Source organism: Danio rerio, chromosome 3, assembly GCF_049306965.1.
Source record: "Danio rerio strain Tuebingen ecotype United States chromosome 3, GRCz12tu, whole genome shotgun sequence".
Classification (NCBI taxonomy): domain Eukaryota; kingdom Metazoa; phylum Chordata; class Actinopteri; order Cypriniformes; family Danionidae; genus Danio; species Danio rerio.
Window position 1 is genome coordinate 38,306,896 of NC_133178.1, and position 15,055 is coordinate 38,321,950.

The window sequence follows — 15,055 nt, forward strand, 5'->3', positions numbered from 1 at the left end:
CCGGTAGATACTCAAAATCAAATGACTCAGACTCAAGGGCAAAAAAAATGATCGGGACATCCCTACTTTTAAAACACCAAAACCAATATTCACACACAAGCACACATAAAATATAGTGAGCCTCGTTCTGTCATGCTGGGAGTGTTTAGTTGAAAACAAACCATATACCACAACTGAGGATTTTATACCTGTATGTAAACACATCACTCTGCATTACTTTATCTCTCTAATCAAAACTTATTCGGTTCTTGCGGTTGTCAACAGCAGAAATACTCTGGGTTTGGCTGATTTAAGTCAGCTGACATGATAAGCAAACAGGAAGCATGACCGAGTGCGTCATGCCGTATCAGCGGCATCATAGGTCGCATTCCTGTGAATCTGTGACAGCTTTGAAGAAGAACCGCTCCAGCATTGACTTTAGCAGGCAAGTCTGAACAAGAGTTCATGTATGTATGCACGAGTCCACTGTGTTGAGTGTAATCAAAGCAAAAAATCATTAAGCACGCAAAGACATGTACACACAAACAAGCACTGCAAACAAACACGTGTAAACCTAAGAATAAAAAGCATTCCAACAACAGTTACTTGGAATTTCTGTTGAACTGCAGGGTTTTGTGAGCTACGTTCCCGTGTATACCTGGTATTGATTTGTTTTTGACAATCGGATTACAAGCGAAAACACTAAATACTGTAGGTGTAAAAATGGGTCTGGAGCTTGTCCACTGAATGTATTCAAACTTAATGCTTCAACAAAATTGCCAATCAATCACAACTTTGTTAGCTTATATCTATATCTATATAGCTTATATCTATATACAGCTACACTGTAGCTTTGTATGAGTACAGCTGAACCACTGAAGTCACATGGACTGTTTTGACAATGTTTTTGGTTGCTTTTCTGGACTTTGAACATATCTTAATTTGTTTTCTGCAGATGAACAAAGCTCTCAGGGAATAAGTATGACATGAAGGTGTGAGTAACTAATTACAAAATGTTTAATTTTTTATGAACTAATCCTTTAAGTACAATATTTATTATGAAAGAGAACAAAATTAGAATCAATGACTATAAAAACTGACATTGTAAAAGTAAAAACTGTCCCTGCATGGCAATCAATTCCCAGCTGCAAATACAGATGTTTCATAGCTGTACTGTACACACACACATTCTTTTTTTTTTTACCTGTACACAGGCCAGCCAGGTGAGCGGGGCCTTTTTCCCTCACATTCTTCACAAAAATTGTGTCCATGGGCTCCAGACGACTTCGTTGAAGCCCTACAAGATACACACAAACACACAACCCTGTTGAAAACCATAGACCAACAAAACCTGTATAATGACAGAATGAAAAAATTGAGGCTATATAGAAAATATTGGAACCAAAATCAAATTTACTGATCAGATTAGGTGCCAATTAAAATGTATGACGTATAATGAGTATCTGAAATCATGCGACTCTTTGTAAAGGTAATCAGATGTTTTTCAGTTGAAGCTTAAAAGGATCTAAAATCAGGCTAAACAACATGATGATTGATATCAAATAAAAATATAATCATTTTATTTGAGCTTTCTCTAAATATAAATTAATACATTAGTTATTTGTTCAATTATATTTGTGCTTTTAAAATGTCAATGATGTGATTTTAAATCTGTCATTAGCTGTAAATTAAAGCTTGAATTACATTTAATTTTATTCTGTAATCACTACTGATGATATTTTTACAGGTTTAATAATATATATATACTGTATATCTATCCAGACAACACAAAACCAAAAGTGTTCAGAGCTAATAAATGTGTCAGATATGGGATTTTTAAAGATATCTAAAAAAAATCAAAACAGTACAGAGAATTACATAATGGAAACAATAATGTCAAATCAACAATACAATAATTCACAAAACAAATTAAATACACAAAAATGACTATGCAGCATAATTCTCAGTAGTCAGAATGCTTAACATCATTGTACAGCAGCACATTCACTGATGTTTAGACTGGCACTGAGGAATGTGTTTTGCTCATAGTGATGCCAGTATCTCATGATGGCACGATAAAGATGAGGACAGGCAGTATCAGCTTACAAACAGGTTGAGGTAGCAAAGCATGTGCTGATCTAGGAACTGTGGGGCTTATTGTAGCATCAATGTTGGTCTTATTTCATCAGATGATCTGTCATAAGCAGATTTCATTCTCAGCCCTTATAAATCTCTATGATCTGGAGCTCCTGTGTGTGTGCGTTGGATTTTAGATGCTGGATCTAGTAATATAACATTATTCCATTATGGAAAGTGCAAAGAACAATTATTCTCCATTAAATCTGGACATTTATATTCATCTAAGAGTACTTTAAAGTGATAGTCCAACCAAAATAATGAAAATGTACTCAACCTCAAGTGGTTCCAAAGGCTTTCTTTTTCTTCTGTTGAACACAAAAGAATATATTCTAAAAAATCATGGAAACTGGTAGCCATTGATATCCATTCCATAGAAGGAATAAAATGTCCAGGAATTCAGTGACTACCTGATTCCAACATTCTTATAAATATCTTCTTTTGTGTTCAACAGAAGAAACTAACTAAAAATTTGGAACTAATCAAAAGAGAGTAGATGATAATAAATCTAAATTGAATCTCTTTAACGTGAAGTAAATTTACTAGTACTCCAAAATGATAAAGTGTTTGTTAGATATTGAAATAGGGAAACATTTTCATATGAAAAAAAATTTGATGGCATGCGGTTTGTCTCCTATCAATCACACTCTTTTCAGTAGCCCTCTTTAAAGCAGACTGATCTGAATGCAGATGGAGAGCTGTGCATGAATGCAACATTTCTCTAGAGGGCGCCGAAAATCTGTGACAGAGATGTTTATAGCACTAATTTACCTCAGGTCATTCACTGACTGAGAGAAAAATGACAAGCAGAGGATGAGGAAACACAGGAAAACACATGCTCATCAAGTCATGTGGATTTCGGTCGACTCAGATAAGTGACGCTGTCTCTTTAAATGATAAGTAATTTGATGTAATAACTGTAATTGACATGCTATGAATGAGACTTTTCAAAACAAACGTAAATGAGAGACTCACCCTTTCCATTCCCGTTCTCTTCATCCTAACAGGAAACAAAAAGAAGAGAGTTAGACCATTGTGATAAAAGTACACAGCTTTTAAACTTAAATGATTGTATAGTCATTTGCAAAATACAACACAATTAAGTGAGTAATCACCTTTAGTAATAAGTACTATATTAAACATAAAAAATAAAATGACAATGGACTCTTTAAGTGTTTAACTACTGTAAAGGATGCTCAATTAGCAGTTTTACCCCAGATTTTCAGATTTTTACTTGCCCTGCCAAAATTTTTACTGGCCCCACCAAAAATAAAAAAAAATGTATAGCTATTTCTTAGCCACATATTTTAAATAATGTGTCAAAAGCCAAACTTATTTGTATACTTTTTATTCAGCATAGATATTGTTTAAATTCAACTAACAATTAAAAAAGTTACAATTATGATGTAACTAAATGAAAAAAAAAAAAAAAAAAATATATATATATATATATATATATATAAATATATATATATATATATATATATATATATATATATATATATATATATATATATATATATATAAATATATATATATATATATATATATATATATATATATATACAGTTGAAGTCAGAATTATTAGCCCCCTTCAAATTTTTTTCTTATCTTTTAAATATTTTCCGAATGATGTTTAACAGAGCAAGGAAATTTTCACAGTATGTCTGATAATATTTTTTCTTCTAGAGAAAGTCTTATTTGTTTTTATTTCGGCAAGAATAAAAGCAGTTTTTAATTTTTTAAACACAATTTTAGGGACAAAATTATTAGCCCCTTTAAGCTATATTTTTATAATCTACAGAACAAACCATCATTATACTGTACAATAACTTGCCTAATTACCCTTACCTGCCTAGGTAACCTAGTCAACCCAGATGAGCCTTTAAATGTCACTTTAAGCTGTATAAAAGTGTCTTGAAAAATATCTAGTCAAATATTATGTACTGTCATCATGGCAAAGATAAAATAAATAAGTTATTAGAGATGAGTTATTAAAACTATTATGTTTAGAAATGTGCTGAAAATTTTTTTCTCTCCGTTAAACATAAATTGGGGAAAAAAATCAGGGGGGCTAATAATTCTTACTTCAACTGTATATATATATATATATATATATATATATATATATATATATATATATATATATATATATATATATATATATATATATATATATATATATATTAGGGCTGTGCAATTATTCGAAAATCCGATTTCGATTTTGATTATGGCTTCTAAAGATTATGAAAAACCATTAATCGAGATAAACGATTATTACATCATATACCAAAAGTGCGAAAGACCGCGTGCTTATGTGTGTCAGTATTCGGTCTCATTCGCACACTGAGACGAGCAGAGGAGCGCAGACATCTAAAGTAATCTTAACGTGAGCGCTTTAATGGTCAAATAGGTGTCAAAACGTGGTGATTAGCAATTATTCATATTAACCCTTATTTTCGTAATAAACAAACGAGTTGAGAATCAAAAGACACGTAAAAGAGAAACCATTAAAGTGACAGTGCGAAATGCTGCCGCCTGTTTTATCATTAATCAAACGACGAGAAAATTCCTCTCTGCTCTTGATTGAAGGATTTTTGTAGTTAAAGTGTTTTTCTTAGAGTGAAGATGCTTAAATCACAGTTTGTTTCATATTTTTATTCTATTGTATTTATTTCTCTTTCCTTTGCAGGGTAGAAAATAACTGTATATATACAGTTGTAGTCAGAATTATTAGCCCTCCAGAATATTAATAACCCTTTTCCTCCAATTTCTGTTTAATGGAAAGAACTACATTCGATCTGTTCCAAAGTTCATTTCAGTCGAGCCAATACCACCTTATTCAGGTGATCTGGGAGCGATTGCTTTACATTCACATATGCCAAAAATGAACCGTGCTGACGAGGGGAAATGAGACAAGTTCTGAAACAAACGTCTAGGTGTAAAAGCACCCCAAGCATTGAACTTGCAAAATAAATGAGATTTTACTGTAATAAGTTATAAAAATGTTACAAATGATACTGCATTAGTCAATGAAATTTATGATTTTTAATTTATGGTTTTCAAATATTAACGAATAAATTGAAAATATAACCATGGCAAATGTGATATATACAGTAGGAAAAAGTTTGGATTAAATTGCGTTGATCCCTATCAGCTCACCTAAAACCAAAATGACATCATCACTAACACGGTCCTAGCACTAGAGGTCAGCACTGAAAACAAAATTAAGCACTCTTTTTATCCGATGTTCTTCTATAAGCCACAAAGGCACACAGCAAGCATATATAAACCTCTGCAAGAAAAGCCACAACAACAATAATCTATCCATAGGGCCAGAAATGACAAAGCTTTTAGAATATAAAGACAACAGACACAGTTTAGGTCAAACACACATACACACACAACTTTTACCAACCAACCAGAGGCTCAAATCGCACACACACACACACACGCAGCGCTGATTAGGCAGTTTAAAGTGGGCAGCCCAATGTTTAGTCTGCGCTGACTGGGCTCATTCCTAACAAACTCACACAATACTGAGGCTTTGCCGTCCCGGAGAAAGACAGGCAGACAGGGGGCAAACAGATGGGTACAAAAGTGACCGCAGCTTTAAGATTTATATTCAGCATCCAGCCTACAGATCAAAATGAAAGTCCACGTGGAGCTGCTGGGTGACAGATGGAGAGAGTCATGCAGTCATGTGAGCATGTGGACCGCTAGAAACATTTTGGGCAAGAATTGGTTAGAATACATTGTTCAGGAAGTCCTGGTACAGGCCGGTCCAGCTCAGAGTGACTGCAGTACCAGGCAAACAAAAAAGAAACAGGCCTTTTGACTGAGGAAAGCAAACAGCAGCTGCTCAGAGAAGAGAAGCAATATAGAGCAGTCATAATGGGGCTTTTGTTTGTTAGCATCATGTACGTACACACACACACACACACGTACACACACGTACACACACACACACACACACACACACACACACACACACACACACACACACACACACACACACACACACACACACACACACACACACACACACTATAGCACACTCTTTATAAAATAACAAAACACCAAATCTCTTCTGCTGAAATACAGTCTAGATACACTGATACTGCTAAACAAAAATCTTTAATGAACAAAAAGTTTAAATAAAGAAAGGAATCTATATACAATTTTATCAATTTTAGTAAATTCAGTTCACCTACATGTATCCCGCATGTCTTTGGGCTGTAGGGGTAACCGAAGCAACTGAAGGAAGCCCACCCATACATGTGGAGAACATGCAAACTCCATCCAGAAATGAGGGAATGGAACCAGCGACTTTCTTACTGTAAGGCAACAGTGAGCCACTATGCCACGGTGCCGCACACTGTAACTTATTTTACTGCCAATTTTGAACAAGTTCTGATTATATGATTAATTGACCCATATGTCATGTGATCAGACGCTATTAGATTTTTTTATATAAACCCTTAATTTTCCCTCTATTTCTAATATGCATTGACAGAATAATACACTGTATCTCTTTTTAAAAAAGTTTTTGCAGAATAATCCTTGTTAGATCAAACAGTCATTACTACTACTAGCTAAGCCTCAGAAATTTTAAGAATAGTTCCACGTTTAAACAAAATGCATCTGACGGATGAGTCTTTCTGTGTTTCAAAAACATGATCAAACCAGAATATTGCTGGAGCCATAATGACAAATAAAAGGTTCTTTGTTAAAAACAAGGATGGTTTTTAAACGCACAAGGCCTTGAGGCTGAATGAGCACAAGAACTGATCCATGCAAATGTCAACCTCACCAAAATATTGAAACCTTGCTTGCTTAGGCTTGTTTTTTTACAGTATTATAAATTTACTCAAAATGTCCCTGTCAAGACTTTCAAACAATTTAATATGAATTTCCAAAATCACCAAGTGGCATTTTCACATCTGTCACATCTGTAACGGAGATGTGTCACATCCATAATGAAGATTTTATCTTCGTAAGTGCAAAAATGCCAAATAAAACAAAATACATAATATCTGTTCTACAGAGAGACAACTCTTATCCTTTTGATGAGTATTATTTCTTTTGGGTTGTGCAGTTTCATTCACAGAATTTCTACAAAGTGTGTTGTATACTGTAAACTGGTTCCTTTGGTTCCTTTTCTGGAATTTAAACATCTTGGGGCCATTGTTGTCTATGAAGGGTCAGAGAACTCTTAGATTTCATCTAAAATATCTTCATTTGTGTTCCCAAGATAAAGGCCTCAGTGGATTGGAGCAACATAAGGGTGAGTAATTAATAGAAGCATTTTCATTTTTGGGTAAACTAACCTCTTAAAGAATTCATTCATTCATTTTCTTGTCGGCTTAGTCGCTTTATTAATCCGGGGTCGCCACAGCGGAATGAATTGCCAACTTATCCAGCAAGTTTTTACGCAGCGGATGCCCTTCCAGCCGCAACCCATCTCTGGGAAACATCCACACGCACATTCACACTCATACACTACGGAAAATTTAGCCTACCCAATTCACCTGTACTGCATGTCTTTGGACTGTGGGGGAAACCGGAGCACCCCGGAGGAAACCCACGCGAAGGAAGGGAGAACATGCAAACTCCACACAGAAACACCAACTGAGCCGAGGTTCGAACCAGCGACCTTCTTGCTGTGAGGCGACAGCACTACCTACTGCGCCACTGCCTCGCCGATGTAAAGAATATATTAAATAATACATTTTAATTTTGGTTTGCCTTTCAAAACTTTTGAAAAAAGCTACGGCTGCCGCCTCCACCATGTTGCCACTGAATGAAATTGTTGTCATGTCAACTTGCAGAGGCTCACAATGCCTACTCCGCCTCAGAGTTCTTCTGATTATCCACTACTTTGAAACTGCCATTACAGTCATCATGAACCAGAAGATTCTGAGACTTTTTTTTCAGTTTGTTCATGTACTTTCAACTGAAATGGAATATTGTGTAGGGGCGGAGCTTTCTTTTGTGCATCATTCCCTCACAGCAAACTAACGGTGAGAGAGGCGTGGCTACAAATATTGCTATGCAGTTGCAATAGAAGCCCTCAAGATGACATCAACAGACTGACCAGCACACCAAATCCAGAAGCAAATGGTCAGACTTTGAGCAAAGATTACTTACATGGATTAATTTTCCACCTTAAGAATAATGTGAGCTAAAATAAACATTCCCCCAGGACTTTGATGTAAAAGTTACAGTGTGTGAAAGTTCAAATTCTTTTAGCTTGACACCACATCTTAAGTGGTGCAAGTCTAACAGTCAAACATACATCTGTCAAGAGCATGTTTACTTATAAAACCAATGGAAAACATTGGAATGAAAAAACATGTACTGTGTGAATCCACAGTCACCGCCATCACATGGATGAGCAGCAGGACTTTTTTTTGTCCAAGGAGAAAGAGAAAATCACAAGACACTAGATATGTTTCCATTTAAAAATGCGGATGAACTTTATGCTCAAAACTGGATCATTGCATGAAAGACGTGCAAATAAAGCAGAGTTTCCATCCCCCTTCCTGATTAACTGGTGCCAAATATCAACAGTAAAAACTGAATGTGCTGCAGTAGGAAAAGCTGCGTCAATCTTTTCTTACTTGGATAAATGACTTGCACCTCAGAAGGCAATCCTCCTGACACGCAGTGAACACGCGGTGCCGTTTGAAGGTGTGAGAGCACAGACACTTTTGATTTTGGAGGTCATTAATAATATAATGACACTAATACTGAAATGGTTCAGGCGTTTTAGAATGACCAAAACAACATTTCAGATGTTTTACAGTGTGCTCAGCCTGCTGGTTTATTCATTCGCACACATTTTCATCATCACATGATCTCTTATAACAGAATCACATTACGTTTTTTTAATGCGCAAACTGGAATTTGTGCGGTAAAAGTGTTTCCATCAAAGTTTATAGGCATCTTTTCTAATCAGATAAAAAGTTTATCCCATGCAGTTATGCGAATGTTTTTTATGCACATTTTCAAAATGTATGCTCATCATGACGTTTCCATCAACCGTTTTTTTATGCCAATATGCAAAATGTGCATAAAAATAGGTGGATGGAACAAAGTTACTGTCTCAAATTAATTATCGTTTTGCATGATATCACCATCAAATTCAATACATATACTCGGGAGATGTGTGGCTTTTAACCTATTACTTTTCTGTATTGCTCCAGGACTAATTTCATATACAGTATATTAGTGCGGTGCATTTTTTTTTTTACATTACTTAAGCATCGATAACTTTTTCCATTTTGAGCATTATAAACTCTAGATGATGAATAGTAAAACCTAAAATGTCTTCTTTCCAAAGATACATAAACTGTGAATTTACACCAAATTATTCAGCAACTGTTACTGTTTTAGTTTGGGAAGATCATTTTTGAGAATTGATCTCAATTTCATGTTTGTAGGTTTTCAAGGTTTTTACATTAAAGTTTTCCTGTGTTTGTATTTGGAAAAGCAAATATTGAACGCAATACACTTTTTGTATAACTTATGTAAAATATATAATATAATGTATTACTTCTAATATTTTTGAGCTTATTTTGGACCATAATAAAGCAACTTGAAGTGTCAAAGTGTCAAAGTAAAACATCAAAGTGTCTTCTTTCAAATGATGCCTAATTTTTATTTGTAGCTCACTGGGGTTAAGAAAGGTTAGGTAGTTGTAAATCTCCAAATTCTCTTGAATTTTTTTTTTTTTTTGCCATCACTTTTATCAATTGGTGAAGTTTGTTCCTCGCTACTGTTGCCACTGGCTTGCTGGGTTTGGACTTGTGGAGTTGCGCAATGATGAATTTGCTCTTTAGTGTTTGGACTTCCAGCAATGAAAATTAAACCACACTAAACTGAACTAAATTGAACTTCAACTCTGAAATCCAGACTAACAATCCATTTACTAGAACTTGTTAAGCTGCTTTGACACTATCTACATTGTAAAAGCACTATAAAAAATAAGATGAATTGATATAGTAATAGTCCAAAAAAAAAACAAGGACATACAACGGGAACGACATTATTATACTATACTTCACTACTTGTGACAGGGATAGTTTGTTTAGCTTGCATCTTACTGAATGTTTTTCTGTCCTGTGTTCTTATATTTGAATTTTGTGACAGCTTTTATTCTCCTCACCTTGAGAGTGGTGTGCAGAGCGGACTCTGGCGGGTAAACGATGAAGTGACGCAGAGTAAAGCCGAAGCCCTGAGAGTTCTTTTGGAGCACCAGCGTGCGTGGACCCTGCCAGGACACGCCCAGCCCATCTGTCCCGCTCCGGACCACCGGCCGAGGGTTCTCACTGGATGAAGAGAGCCCATCTCTCCGCCCTTTTGCCTGGAAGATACACAGAGACACCTTGAATTAGACATTCACCCCTGATTCATTCAGTCCAAAACAACTACAAAGTGAAAACAGCTAATGCAAATATAAAGCAACAGTTAATGAACATGTCACGTTTAATGTGATAATTGGAGATTATTTTGGTAGATAATTGCAAGAAATAACACCCTGTTGTTCTAAATGGCCGTCCCAACTGTTTTGTAGCTGTCAGTCTACTTACGCCACCTGTGCAAACAAAACTTGTGTACATGAGGAGAAGAAGCTGATGAGGAGGGTGCAGGACAAATCTCTCTGCATTCGAGAACCATGATGTCATTGTGGTTTTGTCAACATTCTTAAAGGTAATTAATTAATTAAATAATAAAATAAAATACAATAAAATAAAACAAACAAATACATTAAATTTAATAAAAAATGAAAAAAAAAATCAACAAAATAAAATAATAAAAATTAAAATAAAATAATACAAATAAAATAAAATGAAAATCCAAAAAATGAAATACAGTTAATTAAATTCGGGAACTATCATGTTATTTTGGCTATGCCAAGATTCTTAAAGGCAATGTAGAAATAAAACAATAAAAAATATTTTTTTTATAAAATTTATATATAAAAAAAATAAATAAATAAAAATAAAAAAATTAACAAAATAAAATAATTTAAAAATTAATAAAATTCGGGGACTATGATGTTATTTCAGTTTATGCCAACATTCTTAAAGGCATTTAAGAAATAAAATTATAAATAAATAAAATTAAAAATTTTAATTAATTTGGTTAAGCATATAGTAAATATTGACCACTTCAAATCACTTAAGAGTCCCCTGAGTACTTGAATAAAACATCTGTTTAGAGTACTTTTATTAGAAAGGTGACATCATCATCTCCCTATTTTTTGCACCAAAAAATTTCCTCTTTCCTTTTCATCCTAAAATCAACAACCTCACCATCCCCTGCGGTTTCACTAAAACATGAAGTATCTGGTTAGGCCAGGAAGTTCCCCAAGCATGGTGCCAGTCGCCATACACTGTATATAAACCGAAGGGGATTTTTGTTGTTGTTGCCAGTTCATTTCATACAAAGCAGACACACAGTTCACCTCCAGTTATTCCTCACATCTCATTGCACTCAGCAGAAGTCCTCCTCTATAATCTAGCGGTCCTGAAGCCGACCGCAGCCTCACCCCCGCTCAGCTTCTCACTCTATTTCTGTCTCACACACTGTTTTCATTTGGCTCTGCTTATGTCTGAGCCTTCTCTCTTTCACTTGCATTCTTACCATTTTGCACGCATGAGCACACATATATAGACAAGTGTTAACACCGACTTTTTCAAAAGTCCTGGATATTGTGTGGAATCAATGATGTAATGAAAGTTTCTTTACCTCATTAGTTCACAGTTAAAAAATGAATTCTACTACAGGCCTGTGGCCAGCCTATTAAAAGGGGTGGCTCTTTTTCTCAAAAAGCAGATCTATTTGCAGTTATTCGAGGTTTAAAAACTGCTTTTAGTGACATTTTAAGCACTAATTTGTGCTAAATTAGCTTGTTTGGATGGTTATCATTACCACACTTTTTGATGCAACAAAATACTACATTTTTGTCAAAGTGTTAATCATACTATTTTTTGTCTACAAATGTGCATTTACACTAAGTTATTACAGTATTACATATAATGTAATGAGATTCGAATTTTAGAAAAGTGCTAATTTTTAAATGCTAATTTATTATCATTTATCATAAAAACAAACAAACAAATCAAATCAAAGTTTATTTCTAGAGCACACTAAATTACAACCTTAAGTCGACCAAGGAGCTGTAGAATGGCAGTAGCAGGTAAAAACAGCAATACACTACAATAGAAACAACAATATAAAACAATAATAGCAACAGTAAAAGTTTCCAAGAAAGAAGCAATTTAGTATAGCCTGAAACCGCCATTGGGGAATGTTAAATGCACTCAAAAAAAGATGAGTTTTAGCATCGATTCAAAAACAGATAGAGTGGGTGCTATTCTGATTTTTAATGGTAACTTGTTAAATAGTTTCAGACTATCGCTTCTGCATTTGAGTTGAGATCAGGGTATTTGCAATAGATGGAAGTTGGAATTTGATCTAAGCGATCGGGTTTGGGCCTTAGTAGTGATCAGAAAGATACGGTGGCATTAGGTTATACAAAGTTTTATAATCAAAGAGTGAAATTTTATACATAGTTTATTCAGAAATGAATGTGTGAATGTGTGATGGTCATATTTGTGGCTACTCAAGAGCAAACGGTTGGCCGCATTTTTCACCATCTGAAGTCTAGAAATAGAAAATGAAGGTAGACCAAAGTATATAGAATTACAATAATCTAATCGTGTGGAAATAAACGCATGAATAATGGTTTCAAAACAACAACCAAAAAATTGGGAATCTGTTAAAACTTGTACTAAATTAAAAACTGTAACCTATGGGCAAGTAACAAAATGGGGTGCGTCTTCTAAAAGATAACATAACTCGCGGTTTGAACTATCATAGTACCATGCATCATTTGGGAAAAGAACAATGTAGGGATGAGTTCCAAAACCGTAGTTTCTGTGTTGCAGATCCGTGGTTTAAACTACGTTAGTTATAATGTAAAACGTCCAAAATGATGCTCTAAACGAGGTGGATTTACCACTTCTTTAGAGAAGAAATCCATAATTTCTTTGTGCAAATTATATTGTTTTACATGCACACACGTAAAAACTTTCCATATTAATTGAAATATATATAAACAACATGAGAGACCTATAAGTTTCCTTTACAAATTGAGAATATTCCATAACAAATTACTTAACTAACACTTATTCTAATCACAAATATAAATCATAGAAATCGTTTATAGATGCAGGCCTAATTTACTGCAGGATATTCATTAAGAAATTTAAAAAAATCCTACTTAATAATAATAATTATTATTATTAAGTAGGAGATTGTTTATTTATTTTTTATTTTTTTGAAAAGTCTACTTTTACAATTTGACACATGCAAATCTCTGCAGGAATGTTCTAACCAGCAGGCCCATGTCATGTACAGTACAGATACTTAATAAATAACCTATTATAAATTAAAAGCATTATCGTATGCTATGTGTTTTGTTTTCACAAACTTTGGAGACATAACATAAATTCCGCTTTTGAATAATAGGTCACCTATAGCTTTAGTCATGAGCCACGGCTGTGTTCAAAATGGCATCAATCTTTTCAAAGTGCACTGTGAAGGGAGCGCAATTGTAAACATAAAGATCGCTCAAACTGAACTGTTAAAATGCTTTGAAGCAAATCACACCTAAGAGAGATGACGTTAATGCTTTTTTAAAACCATTCAATCATTTTAAATGTTAGAATGTTCTTAATGAATAGGGCATAGGGGGGATAACTGGAAATAGAACAGAGTCAGGAACTATGCTTCTAAGTACAGCTTCAGAGGTTTAGTTGCAAGAGTACAAGTTTGCTATGCAATTGCGAATGTTCGTTGGAACGATGGACTTGGAAAATGACAAATCAACAAACTATGTTTGTAATGACACAACTTGCAACCTAGTTGGCTAACCATGTTTTTTGGAAATGCACCCCAGGCCAGCTCAACTACTTATTTAAAATGTACTTTTAAAATGAGTTTGAGAAACAACAAGTGTTTTATGTTTAATCCACTTAAATTTGTAAAAACAATTAAATTAAATCATTTTGTGTTGGGACAAGATGTGTGACAGCATTTTTTTACAGTGTAGCATATTGTGACTATTTTAATGCAATCTAATTCAATGCAGATTCATCTACACCTCTGGTAAGATGAAAGAAGTTGTAATATTAAATGTGAAAATGATCAAGTTATCGACAATAAATAATGGATAATGGATGAATGGCACACCATTTAGACCCCGTTTACTCCTGTTGTGTGCTTGAAATGGGATGAATGGATTGACAAAAATGCATCATAATATTTTTGGTGCCTTGACAGCCTTCAGTTCAGAATTTTTATTACATAGAGAAGAGCAGAAGAACAATCTGCTAAATGTTTAATTTGTAATTTTATGGAAGAAATTCACATATACCAGTATGTAACATTAAATAAGTCAATACATTTTAATAGAAATAAAATGTATATTGAGTGATTTAAAGACAAAGAGTGAAAAAGTGTGAACAAAAAATATAAATCCCACATTAAACATTGCTAATTTTAATATTTGACATATTTTTTTTACAAATAAATAAAAAATAATATTCATTCACTTAAAAGCTCATTTGAACAAATAAATTCTAAAAATATCTCAAGAATTTATGTAGAATTCAATGACCTATCGTTCTGCAGTCAAATTCTTGTGAGTTCATGCGCGCGTGGGCCTGCTCATTGGATTAGTCAGACAAATAAAAGTGAAAGACACAATAAAGCTGTGTAAGTGACAGGATGAATGTACAGGGGCTTGTGTGAATTCCATAACATTTACTGTTAAGCCCTGACGTGTTCAGACAGAGACGCAGAGGCTAGCTTTAGCAAGAGAAAGAGAAGGAGAACTCGGTCTCCAACAGGCTCCGACACGCAGGTT

The 15,055-nt window shown here is 34.3% G+C and overlaps 1 protein-coding gene across 12 annotated transcripts in view; it reads right to left on the reverse strand.

The window, feature by feature from the left end:
- The window catches only part of arhgap23a (Rho GTPase activating protein 23a), a 142,060-nt gene that overhangs the window by 48,710 nt on the left and 78,295 nt on the right, over positions 1-15,055 (reverse strand). For all 12 annotated transcript variants that reach the window (XM_073944899.1, XM_073944906.1, XM_021474705.3 and 9 more), the window contains exons 2-4: positions 10,286-10,483; positions 3,091-3,115; positions 1,184-1,276 (exon numbers count right to left, since the gene is read on the reverse strand). In XM_073944899.1, coding sequence (XP_073801000.1) covers positions 1,184-1,276; positions 3,091-3,115; positions 10,286-10,483 — 316 coding nt within the window. The remainder of the gene's footprint in view (positions 1-1,183; positions 1,277-3,090; positions 3,116-10,285; positions 10,484-15,055) is intronic.